The 24261-nt window shown below is 36.8% G+C and overlaps 1 protein-coding gene and 1 long non-coding RNA gene across 3 annotated transcripts in view; one reads left to right on the plus strand and one right to left on the minus strand.

Moving 5' to 3' along the window:
• The window catches only part of SCNN1B (sodium channel epithelial 1 subunit beta), a 74884-nt gene extending 61865 nt beyond the window's left edge, over nucleotides 1-13019 (plus strand). For both annotated transcript variants that reach the window (XM_074196232.1, XM_074196233.1), the window contains exons 8-13: nucleotides 5126-5243; nucleotides 7692-7767; nucleotides 8185-8242; nucleotides 9508-9569; nucleotides 10881-10956; nucleotides 11474-13019. In XM_074196232.1, the coding sequence (XP_074052333.1) occupies nucleotides 5126-5243; nucleotides 7692-7767; nucleotides 8185-8242; nucleotides 9508-9569; nucleotides 10881-10956; nucleotides 11474-11863 (780 nt within the window). In that variant the 3' untranslated portion in view covers nucleotides 11864-13019. The remainder of the gene's footprint in view (nucleotides 1-5125; nucleotides 5244-7691; nucleotides 7768-8184; nucleotides 8243-9507; nucleotides 9570-10880; nucleotides 10957-11473) is intronic.
• LOC141495187 (uncharacterized) overlaps nucleotides 1-22453 on the minus strand; it is a 28487-nt gene extending 6034 nt beyond the window's left edge. Inside the window, exons 1-2 of the long non-coding RNA XR_012470683.1 lie at nucleotides 20824-22453; nucleotides 5076-6074 (exon numbers count right to left, since the gene is read on the minus strand). This is a non-coding gene — a long non-coding RNA (uncharacterized LOC141495187). The remainder of the gene's footprint in view (nucleotides 1-5075; nucleotides 6075-20823) is intronic.
• Between the last annotated feature and the right edge of the window lie 1808 nt (nucleotides 22454-24261).

Here is a 24261-nt window from a genome sequence, read left to right on the forward strand (position 1 = left end):
GTTCCATCTATGAACTCAGGCTGTTTTTCTCATATGTCTCATTGTTATTCTTATGACCTGCCCTTCTGCATGATAAGAATTTGGGCTTTCTCCCAATAGATCTGAGAATTTGGAGAAGGGGTTATAATCATTGAAAGGAAAAGTATCCTGTAATTACTTCCCAGATAGTAATAATTTATTATAAAGGACTCCAAGATCGAAAGGATCACATATGAGAATTCAAGACCTCCATAATTTCCTCTTCCAAAGTAATTATTCTTTATATCTAATCTAAATCCTTCTTTCCATGTTTAAGTTGATTCCTCATTTGCTTCTCCTAAATTAAAAATAGACCTGATTAATAAATATATATTTTGTGAGTCAATCTTATGAATGAATTACTATTTGCAGAGCATTGAGATTCAAATAGAAAATCAAGAAAGTCCTTATTCTCAAGGAGCACATTCTAAATGGGGAAGATAATGATGCTACAACCATAGACCCTATGTCAAATACCAAGGATCTTTAGGGTATGTTGGCAAATCATGTGACAATGCTTTTGGGTCTACAGAGTATATCAGCAAAGAAGATGGTGAGGCCCAGTGTTATTCCATCTTCCTGGAAGAGAAATTCAAGATGAAGTCCAGACACATATTTCTGGGGCTTCTCCATGAATCCAACCTCTGTAATGAAAATGAATAATGTATGCCTATGAGACTATGATTTTCTCTCAAGCAGTATCAATCATTTGTGGGCACCACATTTTAGGAAGAATAAATTTAAGAATATCTAGATAAAGGCAATTAGAATAATGATGAACCTTGAGATCTTGCCATATAATCATTAATTAAGGGAGTTAACAACATTCACCTGGAGAAGAGAAGACTTTGGTGAGAGTAGAATGGACATGATGAAAACATGTATAAGTATTAGTCCTGTTTTTCCTAGACCCCAAAAGGTATAAATGAAAATTATAGAAAGATGTGGACTAGATTAAAAACAACAGCTTCCTAACAAATGGAGTCATGCAAAAAATGGAATGGGCTACCTGCCTTAGGAAATAGTATGTTCCTGTAACTAAAAGGTATAAGAAGAAAACTATTTCATAACTTCTAGGAAACATTTTTGAAAATTTTCAGTCAGGTATAGGTTTAAGTAGATGGCCTCTGATATTCTTTAGTTGTGTGAATTGCATCGTGGTGGAAGTTTACCATTCTTCCTATCTCTCTCTTAGGAAACTGGCACACCCCTTCCATTATGAATGTAAAAACTATTGTTCACGCTGAGACAAAACAGCATATGGGGGGAGGAGAAGACCAGCATTGAAATTCAGCTTTTTGACCCTTACCTTAGTTCCTAGAACCTTCTGCTCCCCAACTCTCTGCAGTAAGGTCCCTCTAAGGAAGGTAATTGGAGCTCAGTGTGGATTCCCCCCCCTTTGACTTAGTCACAGGAAATAACCGTTTTATGATCAGTATGTGATAATTCCTTGACACCTGTAGACTCATCAGCTAAAGGAACTTCTGTTCCACCCCTGTTTGCTGGCTCAGCAGGTTGTTTACTCTTTTGAACACATTCATTCTTGGTCCTAAAGGAACCAAAGAGCTAGCAAATTTGTTAGATGTCTGTAGCCTACTGAGGTCTATCTGTTGTCTTATCTACTTGTCTCACCACAGAACTGGCCTGTCATGGGACATCAGAGATGCCAAAGAAGCAAATGTACTTGAGATTCTGTGAAATGTGGGGTGGGATATTAAAGATCAGAATAGAATGGAAATAAAAATCGGACAAGTTGACTTCTCACTTTTCTTCCCATTCTAAGATTCAAAGAGAAGTCAATAAGAGGAAGTCCCTAAACAATCAGATTAAACATTCAATGGTCAGGTTGGCGATAGATTTTATCTAATTCTCTCAATGGTCTCTACTGACCCAGCCCAGGTCCGAGTCAAAGATTGATGATTTTGTTGGCATGGGAACTCTATGTTAATAAACATAGACCACATACTACCTTATGAGATAATTTTTTACTCATTGCTATGATTAAATAATTTGTTATTCAATGGCCATAATCCCTAATCTTTCATATATACCCTTACTCATATATACATGTGTGTATATACATATATATACATACATACATATATGTACACACATTCTTGCCAGAGTTTACACAACTATTAAGTGGTCTAAAAAAATTATCTTGCCTTTTGATTATAGGATAGATTAGAAGGAAAAAAAATTGTAGTTTGGAGACCAGTTAGGAAACTATTATAACAGTTCAGGTGAGCATTTTGTTCCTTACAGACTTAATTTTTTAAGGTAAAAAATGAAATGCCCGGTTCAAGATAGAATCCTCTAGAATTCAGTTATGAGTTAGATTCAAAGTTTTGGCTAAGATTCAGCAGTTCCAGGCTTCATCTTGAATTTTTAACTGCTCAAAATGTCTAGAGAATTGTTAGATTAACCCAATCCATCCCTGCCCTGAACAACCTGTCTATACTATCATCTCCAAAAGCTTGAGATTTTTCTTTTTTTTCTGTTTTTTTTTTTTTGCAAGGCAATGGGGTCACATTGCCCAAGGTCACATAGCTAGGTAAGAGTCTGACTTTGGATTTGAACTCAGGTATCCCTTACTCCAGAGTCAGTGCTTTATCCATTGCACTACCTAGCCGTCCCCATTGAGATTTTTTTCCTGGGGTTGGCAAGTCTGTTTCTAAAGAGCCAAGAACTCAGGGAGCCTTCCTCAGAGCCAGAGTTTTACAAATGGCTTTAAAATGGGTAAACTGTTGCAGTTGCCCATAGGCACCACTTGCAGAGTCCTGAGAGAAACCTGACCTCACTGGGAAAGGGGTTGTGGTTGACTCCCACCTGGGCTTTGCAGGTATAGTCTAAAGCAGTAGAAATATTTTTTAGCCCCTCACTTAGCGAGTAACCTCTAAAGGAAATTTTGTTACATTAGAAAGAACACTGGCTCTGGAGCCAGATAATTTGGGTTCTAATCATGTCCCCAACCATTCCATAATTTCCCATATTGTAATAAGAGTGCTACACTAGGAGTCAGGAGGACTGAACATTAATACTTACGCTGACTCAGATTGTTTCATGACCTCAGACAAGTCCCTTTGCTTTTCTGTGTCATGTCCTCAACCATCTGCTTCTTTCCCTTTGCCCTTCCCTCCGACCTTCTCTACTTGTCTGATGAGTAGGGATTATTTCATTTGTTTTTTATTGCCAAAGCCAAAGACAAGATTCAGAAGATTAGTAACTGTACTCTGTCTCTAGCTATGACAGGGTTATTTGGAGATTATTTTTAAGAGAAGGATCATAGAGACCTGAAAAAAAAAGCCTAAAGTCTATCCCACATAAACTGAGCAGTGAATATGTCTATCTCAGCTAGCCCAAAGACCCATCCAGAAGACCACATGTTGACCAAGGTAGAGAAAGCTAAAATATGTTCTCAACTCAATTTTACCAATATGTATTAAATACCTATGCAGGGAGTTGACCTCAGAAATGGGAAGCCCTGAGACTGAACCCCACATCTAGCACTGTAACTCTGAGGAAATACCTTCTTGGGTTTTAAAGCAACTCTTTAAGGCTGTAAATTGAAGAGCAAATGCCTAATTAATAGAGGGAATTCCTCAAAGAAATCATCAATCTAATCCCCCAAAAGATAAATGGATAAGGTCCTGTACTATACACCAATAATGCAAAAATGGAAACAATCAACACCCCCCTCAAAATATTCATTATCTGAAATCTAGTTGGGAGAACCATGGAATAAAATGAATAGATAACTCTAGTATAAAGTACATAATAGTAGCATGAAAGATTTGAGAGAAAAGATCACTTCTAACTGAGGTAATCAGAGAAAGCTTCATGAAGAAGGTGGCACATAAACCACAAAGCTACAAAGGTAGGAAAGAAAGAATTTCAAAAAGATAGAATTGTAGAAGGAGATTCTGGACATAGGGGATAAAGGTATAAAGGTGGTAAGAAAAGATAGATTGATAAGAATAGATTTCTCATGTGTTCCATTATTATTCTTGTATCTGTAGGACTATTCTTCTAATCTATGAGAAGTCAGGTCACCTATCTACCACTGAGGCACCCAGTGGACCATCCCATTTGACTAGAATGCTAAATAAGGAAAGGAGTTAAGTCTGAAAACTAAAGTCATATTGTAAACTGAAAGTTTGTATTCTTTCCTGAAAGGGGCAGGAGTCACTGAAGGTTTTAGAGTAAGGATTCTTAATTTTGTGTGTGTGTGTGTCATAGACCCCTCAGGAAGCATGGTAAAGTCTCAGAATATTAAATATTCTCAGAATATTTAAATTTTTTTCAATTAATTAGCATTCATTTTATCTCCTTCCAATATTTCCACTCACACAGTAGGGAAAAAATAAGAAAAAGAAAAAATATCTTGTAAGAAATATGCATAGTCAAGCAAAATAAAAAAAAATCAGTAACATATCCAAAAATGTACACTTTTTTCTGTAACCCTAAGACCATCACTTCTCTGTCAGGATTGAGTGATGTTGTGTGCTATTGGTCCTTTGTAATAATGTTCATTGATCGGAATCTTTTAAAGTTGTTTGTTTTTATGGTGGTGTTATAATTATAGTAAAAATTGTTTTCTCTTCTCACTGCATCAGTTCAATTAAGTCTTCTTAGGCTTCTCAAAAACCATCCCCTACACCATGCCTTTCAAAGCAGTAACATTCTATCCCATAATTTGTTTAACCATTCTCCAATTATAGGCAAAATAATGTTTTTAATTATACTGAAATTATATTAAAATTCAGTTATAAAAATATTTTAAGAGAGAAACATAAATGTTTCTAGATGCCAAGTTAAGAACCCTTGTATTAGACTGAATGAAAGGGTGGTATGGTCTGGGCTGTGCACAATAAAATTAACAGGAGCTATAAAGATGAAATACAGGGAGACCAATTGGAAGGATATATAGTAGGAAACAATGAAGACCTAAAGACAGTGGGAATAGATGTAGAAAAACTGATAAGTAGAGGAGCCCCAAAGGAAGGGCTGTCTCTGAAATTAGGGTACAGGAAACCTTTCTCCTGGATAGTACTTACCTCAGGGAGAAATGGTTGACTTTCAGCCCCATCCTTGTCCCTTTCCTCAGGCCTGCCTTCGATCCTGCTTCCAAGAACATATGATTCAGAACTGCAGCTGTGGTCACTACCTATATCCTCTTCCTAAGGGGGAGAAATACTGCAATAATCAAGAATTTCCTGACTGGGGTGAGTGTTTGAGCCTTAGATGATACCTCTAGATCTGTTTAGACACTTCCAGTCCCCCCCCCCCCCTTAAGTAGCAAATGGGTCTCAGACCTTTAAGTTGACTCAAATTGATTATATTGGAGATTTAATCTGATTCAGTTTCAAGTCAATTCAAAATACATGTACTAGGCAATATTATTCACAGAGGTGTAAAAGACATTGGACCCAGTCTTTTTACAGAAAAACTTACAAAATATATTTTGCTTCAGCTAAAGTGAAAAAAGCAGGGGTAGCAATTCTTATCTCAGACAAAGAAGCTATAAAAATAGATCTTATTAAAAGAGATAAGGAAGGAAACTATAACCTCCTAAAAGATACCATAGACAATTAAGCAATTTCAATACTAAATATGTTTGCACAAAGTGATATATCATCCAAATTTTTAGAAGAGAAGTTGAGTGAGTTCAGGAAGATATAAACAGCAAAACTCTACTGCTGGGAGACCTCAACCTCCCACTCTCAGATTTAGATAAATCTAACCATAAAATAAATAAGAAGGAAATTAAGGAGATAAATAAAATGTTAGAAAACTAAGACATGATAGAATTTTGGAGAAAGTTGAATGGGGATAGAAAGGAATATACTTTTTTTTCCTGTAGTATATGGCACTTACTACAGAAGAACTTACAAAAGGGATAAAGTGAAGTAAGAAAGATTTGGGTTCAACATTCATCTTTGATACTTATTACCTTTAATGCCTTTTCTTTATTGCCAAGGCCATAGGTAAGATTCAGAAGATTAGTTTTCACAGCCAGGTGGCAAAGCTCCTTTTATTGAGTATTCAGATTTTACCTATATTTCCGGGACAGAATCAAGGAAATAAATATTCCAAGGAAAAGAAGCAATGCATCCTTATGTGGCTATGTTATATACCATAGACAATATTCCATTGTATTTATAAATCCATCTGTAAATTTCATCCCTGATCAAAACAAATTGTCAAAGATATCAACTTAAATGGTAATTCAACTTAGTTCATTTCTAAAGCTTGTTTAATATGGCTCAGGGCAGGTCTGGGCCCTTTTTTTGGGAAACCAACTGGTTGCAAGGACATTCTGTACTGGAATCAGCAAACTAATTTAAGTTGAATTTCACCCCTACTCTGCAGGACCCAGTCTCAACTTTTCATATTGTAAATATGAAACTCCCTTCCTATTTTTAAAATTATTGTCACTGTGAATAATCTAAGATACATGGGTGATAACTTGGAGTCAAGAAGACCTGGATTCAAAACTCACATAGCTCACAAAACTCACATGTGACCTTAGACAAGAAAAGGAACTGATTTCCTCATCTGTAAAATGGTATCTATCTCACAGGCTGACTGTGAGGCTCACTGTAAACTTTTAAAATGCTAAATAAACGTCACTTGTCACTAGAAGTCTCCCAAAAGCCTAGCTAAGGTTTAGGTTTGTTTGTTTTTTTTTTTTTTGGCACGGCAAATGGGGTTAAGTGGCTTGCCCAAGGCCACACAGCTAGGTAATTATTAAGTGTCTCAGACCAGATTTGAACCCAGGTACTCCTGACTCCAAGGCCAGTGCTTTATCCACTACGCCACCTAGCCGCCCCCCCCAGCTAAGGTTTAAAGATCTTCATTAAGTAGCAACCAGCTACCAAGATGTCCAAATCAGGTAATTTAACCAATTTCAATTCAATTCAAAGTATCATTTCCTGGAGGCCTTCAATTTGGCAACTAGGTCCAGAAAACTGAGTTCAAATCTAGTTTCATGACACTTAAAGCTGTGTGACTCTGGGCAAGTACCTTAACCTCTGTCTGACTCAGTTTCCTCACATAAAATGGGCATAATAATAGCTCCTACCTCATAGTATTTTTAAGGACATTTTAAAAATGCTTTGCAAACATTAAAGTATCAAATAAATTGCTAGGTATGATGCTAGCAATTATTATCTATCAGGGACTTTTACTGAGCAATGTGAAGGACACAGAGGCTTGTACATGGCCTTGATCCTGTGGGATTTGACAATCAAGCTTCTGAATTTCAAAATGATTCAAAGCTGACTTCAGATCACTGTCTTGCTACCAAATATCCAAGTATTTAGTCCATGCTAGGTTCTCCAGTTTAATGTTAACTGCCTCTTGGTCCCTCTACCTAATCCTTCCCATCAATCCACCCATCAACACAAATTTATTAAGTGCCTACAAAGTCAAAAATGAAAAAAGTCCTGCATATTTGCATATCTATCATACATACATCCGCATATCAGTACATACAGAATAAAATCAAACACAAGGCACTTGAGAGAAGAATCTAGTTAGTTGGAGACAATTAAGAAAGGCTTTATGTAGAAGGTACTGCTTTCTCCCAGCTTCCTAGGAAGCTCCCTCTAAGTCCTTCCTATGTCTCCCTCATTTGTGACTCAAAGATCCATTTGGTTTGTGTCAAACAGCATACTGCTACTCAAATCTCCGCATGAGCGAACACCAGAGAGTAAAATGCATCACGCAATGTAAGGAGTCCTGCAAGTGAGTACCTGGCAGGGGAAGTATTAGGGTGAGAAGAGGGGGCCAAGACTTGGAAATGACTCCATTCCTGGGCTGAGGAAAGAACAGGAAGCATCTTTCTTGGAAATTCCATTCAATAAGCTCAATAAGCATTTAGTTTTGTTCCCATTGTTTGCAGAGAATGATATGAAGTTCTGGGGAGATAGAAAATTTAGAGAATAATCCCTATTTTCATGGAGTTTATGATCCAATATGGGAGAATAATGCAGTCACAAATAATTATAATTCCAAATAATACATGACAAGTGCATGGGAGAGGTGTAAACAAAGTTTTGTCTGTGAATTGAGTTGGGAGGAGTAGGGCAAACACAGAGATATTATTGATGGGGGTCATTGTAGAAAGCTTCTTGAATTTACTGGTATCCTTATCTCTTCCAGTGATACACAGTACAAGATGACTATTTCCATGGCTGACTGGCCGTCTGAAGCCTCGGAGGTAAATGAATTAGATTTGTAAGACCGCTAGGGTGTCATTATCCTTCTTTGTGTCTACTGATTTAAATCAATCTATAAAATAATTTTATATTTAAATATTTATAAATATAGACATAAATTTACATAGTGATGCTCTTCAAGAAAGGTTTGAATAAAGTAATGAATGATAGACCCTTTAGAAAAGCTGAGATTTGTTCTGGGGTTTCGGGTTTTTTTTTTCCTTTTTCATTAAGGGAGAAAAAACAGAAGTCAAAAGATGGGGAAAGGCTTGAGGGGGTGATCATTTAGTCTGCTTCTCTTTTTCTGTTTCCTCTATTTTGTTCTTTTTTTTGTATATATATATATATATATATATATATATATACACACACACACAAATCAATTTTACTTTATAAATTTACAACAGTGGAAATTATTGAAATGTATTGCTGCATGTACCCATCAATGCATTGCATAGATCTACTTTTCACACTTACTCCCCTAAGAATCTCAGACAAGAAATAAGGAGGAATAGATAGAAGCTTATAACTCTTTATGACTGGATAATCAGATGATCTCTATATCACTTCTCTTTGTAAGCACATCCTTCATTAAAGTTCCCTAAGTCTGAAATTGGAGGAAGTGGCTCAGTGGATAAGAGCACTGGATAAGGCCTGAAGTCAGGAAATTCAAATCCATCTTCAGATCCTTACTAGCTGTATGACCTTGGGCAAGTCACTTAACCTCAGTTTGTTTTAATCCACTGGAGAAGGAAATGTCAAACTATTCCAGTATCTTTACCAGTAAAACCCCATGGACAGAACTAGTATGATATGAGGTCACAAAGAGTTAGACAAAATTGTAGTTTATTTTACTCCCTTACCTTTCCACCTCTGTTTGTCTGACTTCCTTCAAGTCCCAATTCAAATTCTACCTTCTCCAAAGGCCTTTCCCAGGCATCCCAGCTACTAATACCTTTCTCTTCCACATTATCTTGACTATATATCTTCTATCTACCCAGTTGTTGACATGTTATTTCCCTGATTAAAATGTGAGCTCCTTGAGGGCAAAAACTTTGGGTTTTTTATATGCCTATTGTATAACAGAATGCTAGGAACATAGTAATCACTTATTTAAATGTTTTGCAACTGAATATTATAAGACCTGTGTCAGTGACCATGTAACACCTACCCCCAAACCCCACCCCCCACACCCCCACACCCATCACTGTAAATATTCTTGGAAACACTTTGAGTTTGAGAAGAGTCATTCTGTTTTTCATTTCAGGACTGGATTTTCCACGTGTTGTCTTACGAACGTGACCAAACCACCAACCTAACCATAGATCGGTGAGTATTATTCTTTTACAGAAGAATCTTAGGATACTTGAGACCCCTGAAGGAAGGAGTTTCAAGGTGAAATGTTACTTAAAGGACCTACAAAGCATCTGCCTGGAAATATCTCCCCTCCTTCATTGCCTAAATTTCCTTCTATTAGAATGATTCTTTTGCAGAGTCTCCAGGAAACTACTTTTAAAATACACGGGTGAACAGGAGGAATAACACATTAGCAAGATAGTACTTTGGATGGAATTGTAAGTGTGGGGGCCAGGGTCCGTTTCAGACCACAGTGGAAAGGCCTGAGTGGAAGACCACAGACCTCTAGGAGGTAGCCTGAGAACACTAGTCATCTAGAAAAGGGCTCAGCACAATAAGAAACAGAAGTCAGAGCAATCAAAATTAACTTGGTCAAAGACCAAGAGTCAGCTCTTAAGGGAGCTTTAGGGACTAGCTTCCTTTTTAGACATATCATTGCTAAAGCTGGGTATTCTAAAGAACCTCAGCATAGTCAAGAAGTCAAGAACTAAATCTGATCCCCCCCCCAAAAAGGGCCATCATGAGCCTCTGCATCCTGTGTTATAAGCATAAAAGAAGGATTTTGTAGCTTAAATAACCCTCAAGTATCTGTTGATATTTCTGCCATTTCAAATGTTAAACATCTATATGAGGAATGTCTAGTAAGACTATCTCTTCCTGTCTCAAGGGTATGAAAAAGCTGTTTCCCTGTCCCTGTCCCTGAATTAGGATAAGACCATATTCTCTGTTTCCTGTCCCAAGTAAGAGATAGGATGAGAAAAATTGAAACCAAACCCTAGAATCCATAGCTGATTAATGAAGTTGATTCAAGTCTGAGTTCTCCAACATAGCTCCATGAGCTCTAAAGAAAAAAAAAAGATGACTTTGGACTCTAGGGAGGTCCAAAAAGAGCCTGGACAGGTCTATGTCAACCAGGAAGTGGTACCATTGGGAGGTTTATGTTTCAGACATGAAATCAGGGCAAAGAAGAAGAGTATATGATGCCTAAGGCTCCAGGGATGGGCAGAGGCCACATGCTTGTTATCCTTAATGGGCACCACATCATGCTTTTTCTTGGGAATGCAACATATTGGGAGGAGTCCACTATGGCAGTAAATGGATGTCTCAGTATCCTTTTTTAGTCCATTCCCCAATGAATACCAGTATTCCCCTTCTTTCTGTCTGGGAATGAACTATCTAAATTTTATCTAAAGGGAAAGATCTTTCTTCCCAAACTAGTCTCTTATCAAGCCTTGTGGCCTATGACTACCTCTGAGAAACCATGATCATCTTCTTTATCTGCAGGAAAGGAATTGTCAAGCTCAATATTTACTACCAAGAATTCAACTACCGGACATTTGCAGAGTCAGCAACAAACAATGTGAGTTGTAAAACCCTAAGACCTTCCCCCCCAATCCTCCCACCAACAATCCTCAGATTTCTTGATTCCGGGGGAGTCAAAGACCCTGAGGGATTATAGTCATGGACATTTCCTCCACTTGCCTCAGGTTTTGCCAGACTATTGGAGTCAGGGTCACATAGTCCAATCCCTTTATTTTACAAATGGGGAAACTGAGTCCCAGTGACATAATAAGGTCACACAAGTAAATGGCAAAACCAGAGTTCCAATCTAAGCTTCTTTGACTCCAAAGATGAAGGCTCTTTACACTACATCAGACTGCTACCCAGATACTGAGTTTGTGAAGAGAATAAAGGTTTACATTAGACCTGGGCCTAAAAGGGGACAGATCAGAGTTAGATCAAGTCAACAAGATGCTGGCCCCAAAACCTAGAGACTTCTTTCTCTTTCTTGTACAGTTCTCCCTTGGGATCTGACCAGTGGGAGGAATGGGGTTCCTATGGGAGTCTTTATCCCCTGACCATATCTTCTCTTCTAGCTGGTATGGCTACTCTCCAACCTGGGTGGCCAGTTCGGCTTCTGGATGGGTGGCTCAGTACTCTGTATCATTGAATTTGGAGAGATCATCATCGACTGTGTGTGGATCACCATTATCAAGTTGGTGATCTGGGTGAAGGGCCTGAAGCAGCGGCGGGCCCAAGCCCGCTATGAGGGTCCACCACCCACAGTGGCAGAGCTAGTAGAAGCGCACACCAACTTTGGCTTCCAGCATGATGTTGAAAATGATACCAGTCCCTCTCATGGACCCGAGGACTATCCAGATGAGCAGAGCCTGCCCATCCCAGGCACCCCACCTCCCAACTATGATTCCTTGCGCCTACAGCCCCTCGATGTCATTGAGTCAGATAATGAGGGGGATGCTGTTTAGTCTCTTGGCTTTATCTTGCAATATCCTGTGAATGGTGGGTAAAGTCAGTGAAGGAAAGAGAAGATAATTTCAAATGTTCCACTTAGCACTTTTTCATTCTGTCTGCCCTCTTCATGTTGGCTGGATAAAAGAACAGGTCCATGGTTATTCCATGAATGGCTTTACCCTGCTGCAGATTCTAGAATTCACCAGTTTCCTATTCACTTACAAAGAGCTTTAATTTCCTTCTTCCTTTGTTCTACTTCCCTGGTATCCAAACTAGGCTGAAATCCGTATGTGAGAGTCATCACTTTATAGGAGCCTCCTGACTTCTGGAAGAATAACATTTGGCTCTGAGTATTCAAGGATTGATGAGATCATAGATTTAAAACTAAAAAAGTCTTTACAGGCCATCCAATCCATCCATCAGGTTTTACAGATGAGGAAATTGAGACTTAGGGAAGATGAAGTAACACCTGAGGTCACAAAAGGAGTAAATGGAATAGCTGGAATTTGTACCTGGATCCTCTTGATTCCTAATCTATTGTTCTTTCTATGGCATCATCACAGTCACACTTCTGACCCTGACATGTGAGCTCAGTTTAGCAGAGAAGACATCTCTCAGTCTCTGTCTCTGTTTCTCTCCATCTCTCTCACTCTACCAATGCAGCTCAACACTTGTTCTGCAATTTGCAGTTTAGAATCTTAGAATTGCCTGAGATGATGGGGAGCTTGGTTGACAGTGGGGTTAGGGTAGTTAGCTAGGCAGGACTTCCAAGTCCCAGGTCTGTCAGAAATGAAAGCCAACTAGCATGTGTCTGAGGTTGAATTTAAGCTCAGGTCCTCCTGACTCCAAGACCAGTGCCTCTCCTCTGTGGCACCTAGCTGCCCCATTAAAGCTAACTTTCAACCTACTTCACCACAATGCCTTTCTCTCCTCTAATGAGTGGGAGAAAAAAAACAAACCGATACCCTTTGTCCTATTCCCTTGCTAGTATTTCCTGAAAGTCTGCTGCCAATAGGATTTCCCGGAACAGTACCTAATATTGAGAAAGCTCACTTCCTGGGCTGCTTTATCCATACAGCTCTCTAAAGGCTAAAATTTTGCTCAACAGGGGCATAGGGTTCTTAAGTGTCATAAAATTTCTTTTGTGGTACTTGCAATTCTATGATTCAGGGATGGGTAGGGGGTGGGGGTGGGGTGGGGGTAGAGGGAGAATAAATTGTCCCAAGAAGTCTTTTAGGGATAAAAACCTGACCTTCTCAATCCTCACATTTCTCTAAATAGTTCTTCCTTCCTGAATGGGCTCCATTTTATAGCATTTGCTTTCCAGCTAGTACATACCAGTAAATCTGTCCTGGAAACAAACACATATCTCCCATAAAGAACACAGACAGAAGGGTGCACCCGTACCTCCCTGTCCCCTCCATCATCACTGCTCCAGACAACACCTGGCATGATCCAAATGGATTGGTTACAGTGAGCAATAAAGAAAGGACAACTGAAGGTGGAGAGAATCAACTAGAAGCTATTCTTTCCTATTGGGCCCTCTAGTCCAGAATATGCCACCTGGGTCCTAAGCTCCTTCCAACATCACAGGCTAAATGATCTCCACCTGTGGTCCACCTGTAATCAAAACTATTTTGTCCTTTTCTGAGAGGTTTAACTAAGGGGGGCACCATATCAGAATTTGGTACTAATGCAGAAATTTTAAAGAATGTGACAGCACTGTCCCAAGATGCACTTCACTCTCTTTCCTCAATTATCAGAGCTTATCCTAGGGTCTTCTTCCTCTCCCATCACAAAAACCTTCTAGAATTTCAGGGAGCATATATTTCCCTAGCAGCTTCATGCCTGGCCTTCACCATGTTCTGAGGAGCAATATTGTTTATTTCCACCCTGCTAACCGAAGCCAGTCCTTAATTAAGAAATTCTGGTGTCACCAGTATAGGCTTCCTTCCCCAACCCCCAGCTTAAACCTCAAGAGAGCCTTTCCATTCTCTTGACCAAGACACAAAAATTGCTAGTTAAGAGTTCTGTTTTTCCCTTCTTTCTTCCTTTTCTCAGAGTTAAGAAGAACTTAATGAGAGGGTTTGATCATAAAAATGACTTTACTCTCTCTCTCTCTCTCTCTCTCTCTCTCTCTCTCTCTCTCTCTCTCTCTTCCCTGGCTGAAGACCTCTATCAAACTGATCCCTAGCCCAGCCAGATATCTCTCAAAAGTGTGTCATTCATTATTTCCATCACCACCATCTTCTGTTGGCATGGAGTATGTATTCTACTTTTCTAATTATTGTGTCTTATCATCTCACTGATCTTCCACAACTTTATTAGATAGGAATGGGATCATCATCTTATTCACTGAAAAGATGTCCTAAATCATTTATTAGCAACAGAATTCAGGTCTCCAACTAGGAGAATGTGGATGACTTGGGATAAACTCATCTCCACTGCTGAGGCTCTACTAAATGATGGATTGGTGCCATAACTGAATATGTAGAATAGAACATTGTTCCACTTACTATCTTAACAAAAGGGATTTATCTCAATCACAGTGGGGATGAGATGGGTTTCTACCTTCTGTTTGGGTGACAATGTCAAGAATAGAGCTAACCTGGGAATGGAAAAGGAGTGGAACTTCAGGAAAATAACTTCCTAAGGTTCACTGTGGCTATGAAGGGATGCCTTCAGATTTGTTGGTAACAGAAGCCGTTTTTATGTATAGAAATGATGACTGTCACGCTGATATGTCTTTTTTTTATTTTTGTAAGGCAATGGGGTTAAGTGATTTGCCCAAGGTCACACTGCTAAGTAATTATTAAGTATCTGAGACTGAATTTGAACTCAGGTCCTCCTCTCTTTATGGTTGGTGCTCTCTTCACTGTGCCACCCAACTGCTCTGATATTAATTGAAGAAGAACCAGACACATTCCAAGATAAGGCTCTAGAGGTATGAGGTCAGGTGGGGAGTAGAGGAAAATCTCTGACAGAAAGTTGATACTCTGGAGGATGACCATGGTGAGAGAGAGTCCAAAAGAGTTGTAGAAAAAGACAGTGGGTTAAGGAAGAAAAAAGAACCCTAGATGAGAGGGATAGGAACAGAAGTAAAGGAACTAGAACTGTAGGCCACAATGAAAGCCTTATAAGAATCAACAGGAGAAAACAGAAGAGAGAAATCTTGGAGAGGATGAACCTAAGATGTACTGATCAAGAAGGAAGGCATAGCTTAAGGAAATTGCGAAAAGAATATTCTGAGAGTGTATACTTCTAATTCACTAAAGTTATATATTTAATATGTTCTTTGAGATTCTTTTTCACTATAATAAAGAGATTTGCACATTACTATAATTGACTGTTTTCTGAACTTCAAGGGTATAGGGATCACTGATGGTGTGGTGAAGAAGACATTACCTAAGAAAAAAGAAGAGGCCATAAGACCAGGCTACAGCCTTTGAAAAAGAAATGCCCCTTCCCCATTGACTACCAGGTGGTGGCAGCAGTAAAATTAACTAGGGAAAACATCACTAGCTTTCTGTATAAAGGCTGCTCCAAGGACATTTTTTTTCCACCAAAAATCAGAATTCAGTCACTAATTAAATCGGCAATTATTAACCTCCTACTATGTGCAAGTCATTGAATTAAACTCTGAAGACACAAGACAAAAATAAATCATAAGAGGTAGAAGGGATCTTCATGTCCAATCCTATCTTTTTTTTCATTAAAGGAAAATGAGGCTTAGAGAGATTAACTCCCAGGACCAGTAAACAAGAGAGATTAAACCTGAACCCAGCTCCCCTAATTCTCAAGCCAGTGACCTCTTCCCTAGAAAAATTCCCCTTTCATGGGCTGGTACTTCAAATTCACTGGTCTGAAATAAGTATTAGGATGAGGTAGTGGGGTTATTTATACTGCAAACAAGGAATGGAATATGTCCAGAAAAGGGAGAGGGAGAAAGACCTGCCAGTCAATATAAAGAATATTAGCCAGATATCAGTTCCCATACATGAATGCTGTTGGAAAGATTTACTATGATTTGCAATTAATTGAACAAGGCCTAGAGTTAGACAATGATTTGTTTGCAAGAAGACTGTTCACATGTAAAACTGGGAGAGATGTAAGATGTCAAAGTCAAATCCCTCATTTTTTAGACAAGGAAACCAATTCCCCAAAAGACAGATGAGTACAAGTTCATGTGGTCTGAGCTTTGTACTCAAAAGAAGATCAAAATTATATCATTGTCAAAGTCAAGATAAAATGTATCCCATCATACCATCAGAAGCTAAGAAGGCTCTACCACAGATTGGATGTAAATAGTCCATGTGAACATTTGGAGTAGAGATGGCTCTAAAGTTGTGAGTTGAATGTTTCTTTGGAACTACTACAATTGTACTCAAAGAGCACAGCATCTTCTTTGATGCAAGCATGCCATGCTCCTGTGGCAATGTCTCCCATGTCTCTTCAATTCCAAAGTTTTTCAAAGAAACCTTTAGAGTATTCTTGAATTACTTCTTTCGAACTCCATGTGAGTGCTTGCCTTAGGTGAGTTCTCTGTAAAATAGTCTTTTAGGCAAATATACATTTGGCATAAGAACTGTGACCAGGAGTTGACCTCTACACTGTAGAGTCTGGATATTTGGCAATAATTATTAAGAATTTTTTTCTTTATAGGTGACCTATATATGCCTCTCTGCAACCTCCAAACATTGTCCCTAATTAAATTCTTTTGGAGGCCAAGAAGAGTAAGTCTTTTCCACATGATAACCCATTGAATATCTGGCAGGGAAGTTGTGACTCTGACAGTTCCTATCTGGGTGACCATGGACAAATCACTCAACTTCTCAATTTCCATTTCTTTATATGAAAAATGATAGTAATGTTTGTCATGCAAGAGTGTTGGGCATGTCCACTCTGCAGTAACCATTTGATACCCAAAGTTCTTCCCAGGTCCCTAAGATGAAATAGGTACTTCCTTTCACCCCAGAAATTATTCCTCCCTTAAACTTTGAACTGTTCTTGAAAAGACATTGAAGTAACCAAAAGACTATACTGCAAGTCACGACCTGACCTATTTTTAATTCTACACAGGACAAACCAAGTATATAAAGAATACCTATTGTCCATACTATGATTGGCAATTGAATGAATGGCCCCTAGAGCTAACTGGTCCATAATTTCCATATGCATGAAGACTTTTCATACCATGAACCATGAATTCAATTTCACACTCCACAATACCCTTGATAAGAGTTTTTCCTTGTATTTTCTGTATGTTTTGTTTTTGGGTTTTTTTTGCAAGGCAATGGGGTTAAGTGACTCGCCCAAGGTCACAGAGTTAGATAATTATTAAGTGTTTGAGATCACATTTGAACTCAGGTCCTCCTGACTCCAGGGCCAGTGTTCTATCCATTGCAACACCTAGCCACCCCTCTGTGTGTTTTTTGTATTTTTTTTTAAGATGAAGAGGAGTCCAAACCTGTGATTAGATTAGCAAGTCATGTAAATTATAATCTTAGAGAGTTACTAGAATACATCTAGAAGCTATGTGAATTGCCCATAGTCACTTGGCATGTGTCACAAGCATGACTTGAACCCACTTCTGTCATTCTCCAGTGCCACACCTGTCTACTTCAGTTTATATTTATATAGCACTTTAAATGATCTCATTTGAGCAATACAAAGCATTATAAGGATTGTTATTCCTATTTTATAAAGGAGGGAAACTGAAGCTGAATGAGATTAAGTGATTTATTTAGAGTCACTCAGTTATTGTCACAGGTAGGATTTGAACTCAGGCCTTCCTGACTCCAAGTCCAGAATGACTATCCACTATGCCCTTTTGTCTCTCCTTTATAAAATAGAATGAAAAACATAAATACATATTATATATATAGTATAACAAAATAATGGAAAATATAGAATAGTTATATAGTACATATACATACAATACAAAATTATTTCCCTGTCTCCAAACAAAACTTCTAGAAGCAGCTTTTTACAACAACAATAAAACATTTTTAAAATGATATAACTTGTAAGAATCAAATATACTTCCCTCTTAATGGTGCTTCTGGAAAGAAGCCAAGATAGGCAAGGGGAAAGTAACGTGAGCAGCAGAAGGGAGGTTAAAGAGGGAAGACAGGAGAGAGTAGAGGTCAAACAAAAAAAAATTCCATTTCAAATGGGAGTCATAAAGAAAGAAAAAGGTAAGAACTAGTGATCCAGGTCTGGGTGAGGAAAAGTATGAATGGAAACAAATCACTTCAGTTATGTCACTAGGATTGAGCACATTTCTTCTCTTTTACTTTTCTGTAAAGAAAGAAGTTGGAGGCAAAGACAAGAAAAAAGTATAAGATGTGATGAAAGAAAATACATAATCATCAGAACTGTGAATATGAAAGGACTGATTTCATGTGTAAAACTGAAAAGAATAGCAAAATGTATTTTAAAAGAATCTAACATTAGGCTATTAATAAGAAAAACACTTTAACAAAAAGATTCACACAGAATTAAAACAAAAGCCTGAAGCAGAATTTATTATGCTTCATGCAAACTCAAAAAAAGCAGGAATAGCAATCATGATCTCAGTCAAGATAACAGAGAAAATAGAAATGATTAAATGAAATAAACAGGAAAATTACATAATGTTTAAAGGCACCATAGACAAGAAAATAATATAATATGTGTCCTAAATGGCCTAGCATATATATATATATATATATATATATATATATATATATATATATATATATATATATATATATATATATATATATATATATATATTCTTAATGGAAAAGTTAACAATCACAGGAATAAGTCACCAAATTTATAATAGAGACTTCAAGATACTCCTTTCAGATACAGACAAATGTAATGAAAAAAAAGACAAATAGAACTTTAGAAAAATTGGATGTGATCTCTTCCGATAGTAAATGAGAATAGAAAGGTGTTAACTCTGTAAGACACTTTTATAAAAATTGACTATAAACCTCACAAAAATGTAAAAAAATAGAAAAATTAAATATCTTTTTTGAAAATACAATAAAATTATAAACAATAAAGGACCTTTTAAAAAGAATTCAAATGGAAACTAAATAATTCAATCCTAAAGAATTGGTGAGTATAGAAGAAGCTATAGAAATAATTGATAATATTATCAAAGAAAATGGCAAAGAAACAACACACACAAACTTTTGGAATGTAACCAAAGTAATTACTAGGGGAAAATTAATATCGCTAAATACTTTCATCAACAAATACCAGAACACAAATCTGAATAGTAAATTTGACTTGTAACTTTAAAAAACTAGAAAAGCAACAAGAAAAATAAGGTAAACACAAAAGTAGAAATTCTGAAAAAAATCTAAGAAGACATGAATATATTGAAAATTTTTTTCAAAAAAACCTACTGCATTGTTAAATAAAAGTAGTTTATTGGTGGAAAATTTCAAATAAATATCTAAACTGATTTTTTTATTTTTATTTATTTATTTTTTAGGTTTTTGCAAAGCAAATAGGGTTAAGTGGCTTTGCCCAAGGCCACACAGCTAGGTAATTAATTAAGTGTCTGAGGACAGATTTGAACTGGGTACTCCTGACTCCAGGGCCGGAGCTTTATCTACTGTGCCACCTAGCCACCCCAAAACTGATTTTTTAAAGATTGAAAACTCCAATTTGCTAATAGAATAAAAATGAAATAATTAAATTTAAAGGTAAAGTGTTAGACTTTTTTGGTCAATGGATGCCAACAAAATTGATCATTTTAATTAAATGGATAAATATTTACAAAAATGTAAAATGCTCAGGTTAAGAGAACAAGAAATTATAAATTTAAATAATCTCAGGAAAAAGAAATTAGAATGAGTCAGAAACTCTCAAAGTAAACCCATTAACTGAGAGATACAAATTAATTCCATCAAACATGCACAGAACAATTGATTCTAATTTTACATAAACTTTTCACAAAAACAGAAAAAGAATAAACCTTTCTATATACAAATATCAACCTAATCTAAACCAGGGAGAAACAATGTAGAGGAAAAAAATATAGAGCTATATACCTAATAAATAGCTATATAAAAACATTTTTAAAAATATTAGCAAAGAGTCAATGTATTAAAAAGATTATATACTATGATTAGGCTGGATATATGCCAGGAATTTAAAGTTGGTTCAATATTAGGAAAACTAATAATAATTAATAAAAACTAATAAAACTAACAAAACAATAAAATCACAAGATTATCCCAATAATATTATTAAAAGGCTTAGAAATTATTTTGCCCTTATTTTGATACATAATAGCTCTAGATCCAAGAGCCAATATTATGGTGAAAGATATAATAGAAAAAAACTAGAAGTCTTTCCAATAAGATAAGAGGTAATGCAAAGATATCTTTATCAACACTATTATTTAATATAGAAATTGCTATAACTAAAAAAGTTAGCTGTAGAAATGATAGAAGGTGAAGAGGAAATAAAGTATAGCTTTTTGCAGATGATATATTAGTCTTAGAGAACCCTATATATTTAATTTAAAAAGTAACTGAAATAATTAACAACTTCAGCAAAGTAATAGGTTATAAAATAATTGCACACACATCACTAAAAAGTCATTGGAAAATATAGAAAGACAAATTCATTTCAAAATAATTACAGAATGTACAAAATATTGAAGAATTTACCAAACTAAGATATATACATGAATCATGCAAATACAATTACAAAACACCTTATAAAAATACAGACCTAGCAATTAGCACAACATTACTTGCTGATAATTGGGCATGTGAATATAATAAAATTAAAATGCTATGTAAATTAATTTACTTAGCTAGTTTCATTCTATTTAAATTACTAATTAATTACTTGGTAGACCTAAAAAAATAATAATAACAAATTCATCTTGGACATAGCAAACTCTTAATAAATACTGGTAGATTGACAAAGTTGATATGACTGGAAGTAAACAAAAAGTTACCTGTAAAGCCAAATATTTAGACTCGGTCTGTAAGATTAGAGTGTTGAAAGATATTTATTGAGAGGCATACTAACAGCCTGGAATATACTGATTGAAAAGAAAAATAGGTTAGTAGAACTGATAGGGTTAATGTTCAAGAAACAGAAGATAGTGCAATGTAAAGTACAAGGTTCAATCTCTTTTAATCATGCTTTGGTAACAATTGTAACTAGATCTACACATGGAAAAGAGATTAGAGACCATCTAGTTCAGAGTCTTGTTTTACAGATAAGAAAACTGAGGCACAGAACAAATAAGTGACTTGTCCCAGGTCATGGAAGTGGCAAGCATAAGAGGGAGAATTGATTCCAAAATCAGAACTCTTGTCCCTGAGTCAAAAGCCAAGAAAAGTGAAGAAATATATGGGAAATGTGCAAACTATTAGAATAGAAAAAAATTTTGAAATATGATTCATCCAGGGGGCGGCTAGGTGGTGTGGGGGCAACTAGGTGGTGCAGTGGATAGAGCACCGGCCCTGGAGTCAGTAGTACCTGAGTTCAAATCTGGTCTCAGACACTTAATAATTACCTAGCTGTGTGGCCTTGGGCAAGCCACTTAATTTCAGAGAAATGATCAAGAAATTGTGAAAGGGAGAGATGTCCCACTCCCTTCTCAAGATGTAAAAGTGGTAGATATGATGGGGCTTTTTATGATTTATTTATTTATTCTCAAAGTAGCATGTAAATCCAATGGTTTTAAAAAGGTAAATTGATGTTCCCAGCTGCAAAAGCATTTAGTGAACAGTAAAGCCTATTGTTTGGTATTTAATGCTGTGCAACCCTGGGCAAATCATTTAATCTGTTTACCTCAGTTTCCATAATTGTATAATGGAGATAACAACATCTACCTTGCAGGATTGTTGTAAGGATCAGATATTTTTAAGACACTTAAGACAGTATCTCATAATTGGCATATTTCATATATATATATATATATATATATATATATATATATATAGAGAGAGAGAGAGAGAGAGAGAGAGAGAGAGAGAATCTCATAGGTACCATATATGTATAATATATATATGTTTATTCTGTCCTCCCTCTCCCCTAATGCCATTCACAATCTGATACCAGTCTAGCCTTCCAAGTTGATTTCATTATTTCCCTCCTCCACCATGCCCCCAACCAGGGCAGCTAGGTGGCACAGAGGATAGAACATTGACCTTGGAGTCAAGAGGACAGAATTTCGAATCTGGTCTCAGACACTTGCCACTCACTAGCAATGTGACCTTGGGCAAGTCACTTCATTCTGATTGCCTCACTTCCAGGACCATCTTCCATCACACTGATTCATATCTGGTCACTGGACCAGATGACTCTGGAAGAGAAAGTGAGGCAAGGTGACTTAGCACAGTACTCCTTCACTCAAATCCAAATCATGTACTTCTCATAACATCACCTCCTTGATGTGGTCTTCTTCAAAAATGAAGGACAAATGAACAAAGACCAGAGACTATTACCTTTAATTTTTTTAAAAGTTATCTTATTATGTAATTTTACTATCTCTTATACTTCCTTATACTCTTATACTCTTATACTCTTATTCTTCCTTAAGAATATGATTTCTCTCTCATCACATTCAATTTAGATCAAAGTATACCATGGAAACAATGTAAAGACCAACAGATTACCTTCTTTGGGGGGTGGGGAAGGGAAGCAAAATGGGGGGGGGAATTGTAAAATTAAAAATAAATAAAATCTTTCAAAAAAGAAAATGAAGAACAAAAATTATTACTATTACTATTATTATTATTATTATTATTATTATTATTATTATGCCTCTAACCAACTGGTTTACAGGCTATTCTCCAGGTATAATATTCATCTTCCTTCTCCTTTTACCTATTCACAGTCTATCTATGACTCATGCCTAGAATGCCTCAGAATCCAATCCCCCCTTTCACATTGATATCTAATATAAACAAAGAAAGAGTAAGAGAGCCCTTAGTTGCTTTTGATGAATTTAAATCACCTGCATTTTTGGGAGTTAAAACAACTAAACTGTCAGATACAATTGCTGAGACTTTATAAATGATATCTGAAATAAGACAGAGGATGTTATAGCTATGCCAGGAACAGAGAGGGATATGTATATCCTGATTATCAACTATGGTCCTGATTAAACTATGGCCTATTAAGCTTGACATTGATTCCTGGTAAAATTCTAGAGTCAATCATTAGAGGTGTCTTGTTAACATCTAGAAAGGAATGAGAGAGTGAGCAAGGCTTTATCATGCCAGGATAATATAGTTTCTTTTCTTTTTTTGTTTTTTAGCAGACCAGCTAAACTAGAAGATCAGGGGAATACTGTAGATATAGATTGCCTGTAGAGATATGTAAACCAGAGAGTAATAAAATAAGATGAATTAGGAAAGTTGATTACTAGACTCAAAGAGTAATCATTAATAGTTCAATGTGAGTTTGGAAGGAGAGCTCCAAGAGAATACACGAGGGATCTATGCTTGGTTTACTGTTTGTCAGGGATTTTTTTTTTTTAATTAGAGGTGGTATAGTAGGGTGGGAAGAGTTGATTTCGTATCCAGAAAGACTTGAGTTCACATTCATTTCTAACATAGTAGCTAGGTGATCCTGGGCAAATCATTTAACCTTTCAGTGCTCTAGGTGAGTTTCTTTTGTTGTTGTTGTTGCATGACAATTTTTATTTTAAGAGTTACATTCAGGGGAAAAAGAACCTGTACACATGACATCACAGAGGCTCTGGGTACTACAGATATCTCACAACTAAATCAGCAGTAGGAAAACAAAAGAGCTTGACACTTTTCTTGAGGATTATCAAAAGTTAACTCTATTCCTTAGCAATATTAAGGACAAAAAGCACCAGTTAGTGGGAGGAGGGCTTTTTGTTATTTTTATCCTCACAAATAAGAGATTCATCCTTTTCCCCAAAGTGTACAGACTATGAAAAACTGCCTCCAAGTTATTCTAACACATAAAGGCACAGGAACAGGTGCTCTGAGAATTCAATCAAGTCTTTTTCAAGGGTCCATACAAGTCCATACACTTAAGACCATTCAATCAATGGGCATTCCTGCTTTTGGGTGCCCTGAAACAACATCCTGGTCATGGGAAGGGTCTGTAGAGAGGAAGAGATCACAGAACTAAAAATAACCTAGCTGCCCTTTGCTAATTTAATTTTTTGAGATAAAAATTTACTGGGTTCAGCACTTGTCTCAAATTTCTCTTCTAGGGTTAGGGTTAGGGTTAGGGTTAGGGTTAGGGTTAGGGTTAGGGTTGTTAGCCAGAGCTCTTTGGGTACATTGATACCACTTCATGTTGTAGAAATTTCATACTTGGCCTTTGGATTAAGGGAGAGAACGCCTTCTCTAAGTGAAACAGAACTTTGTCAGAAAATATCACCTCAGGGTGGCAAACCAGG

This window comes from Macrotis lagotis, chromosome 8 (assembly GCF_037893015.1).
Source record: "Macrotis lagotis isolate mMagLag1 chromosome 8, bilby.v1.9.chrom.fasta, whole genome shotgun sequence".
NCBI lineage: Eukaryota > Metazoa > Chordata > Mammalia > Peramelemorphia > Peramelidae > Macrotis > Macrotis lagotis.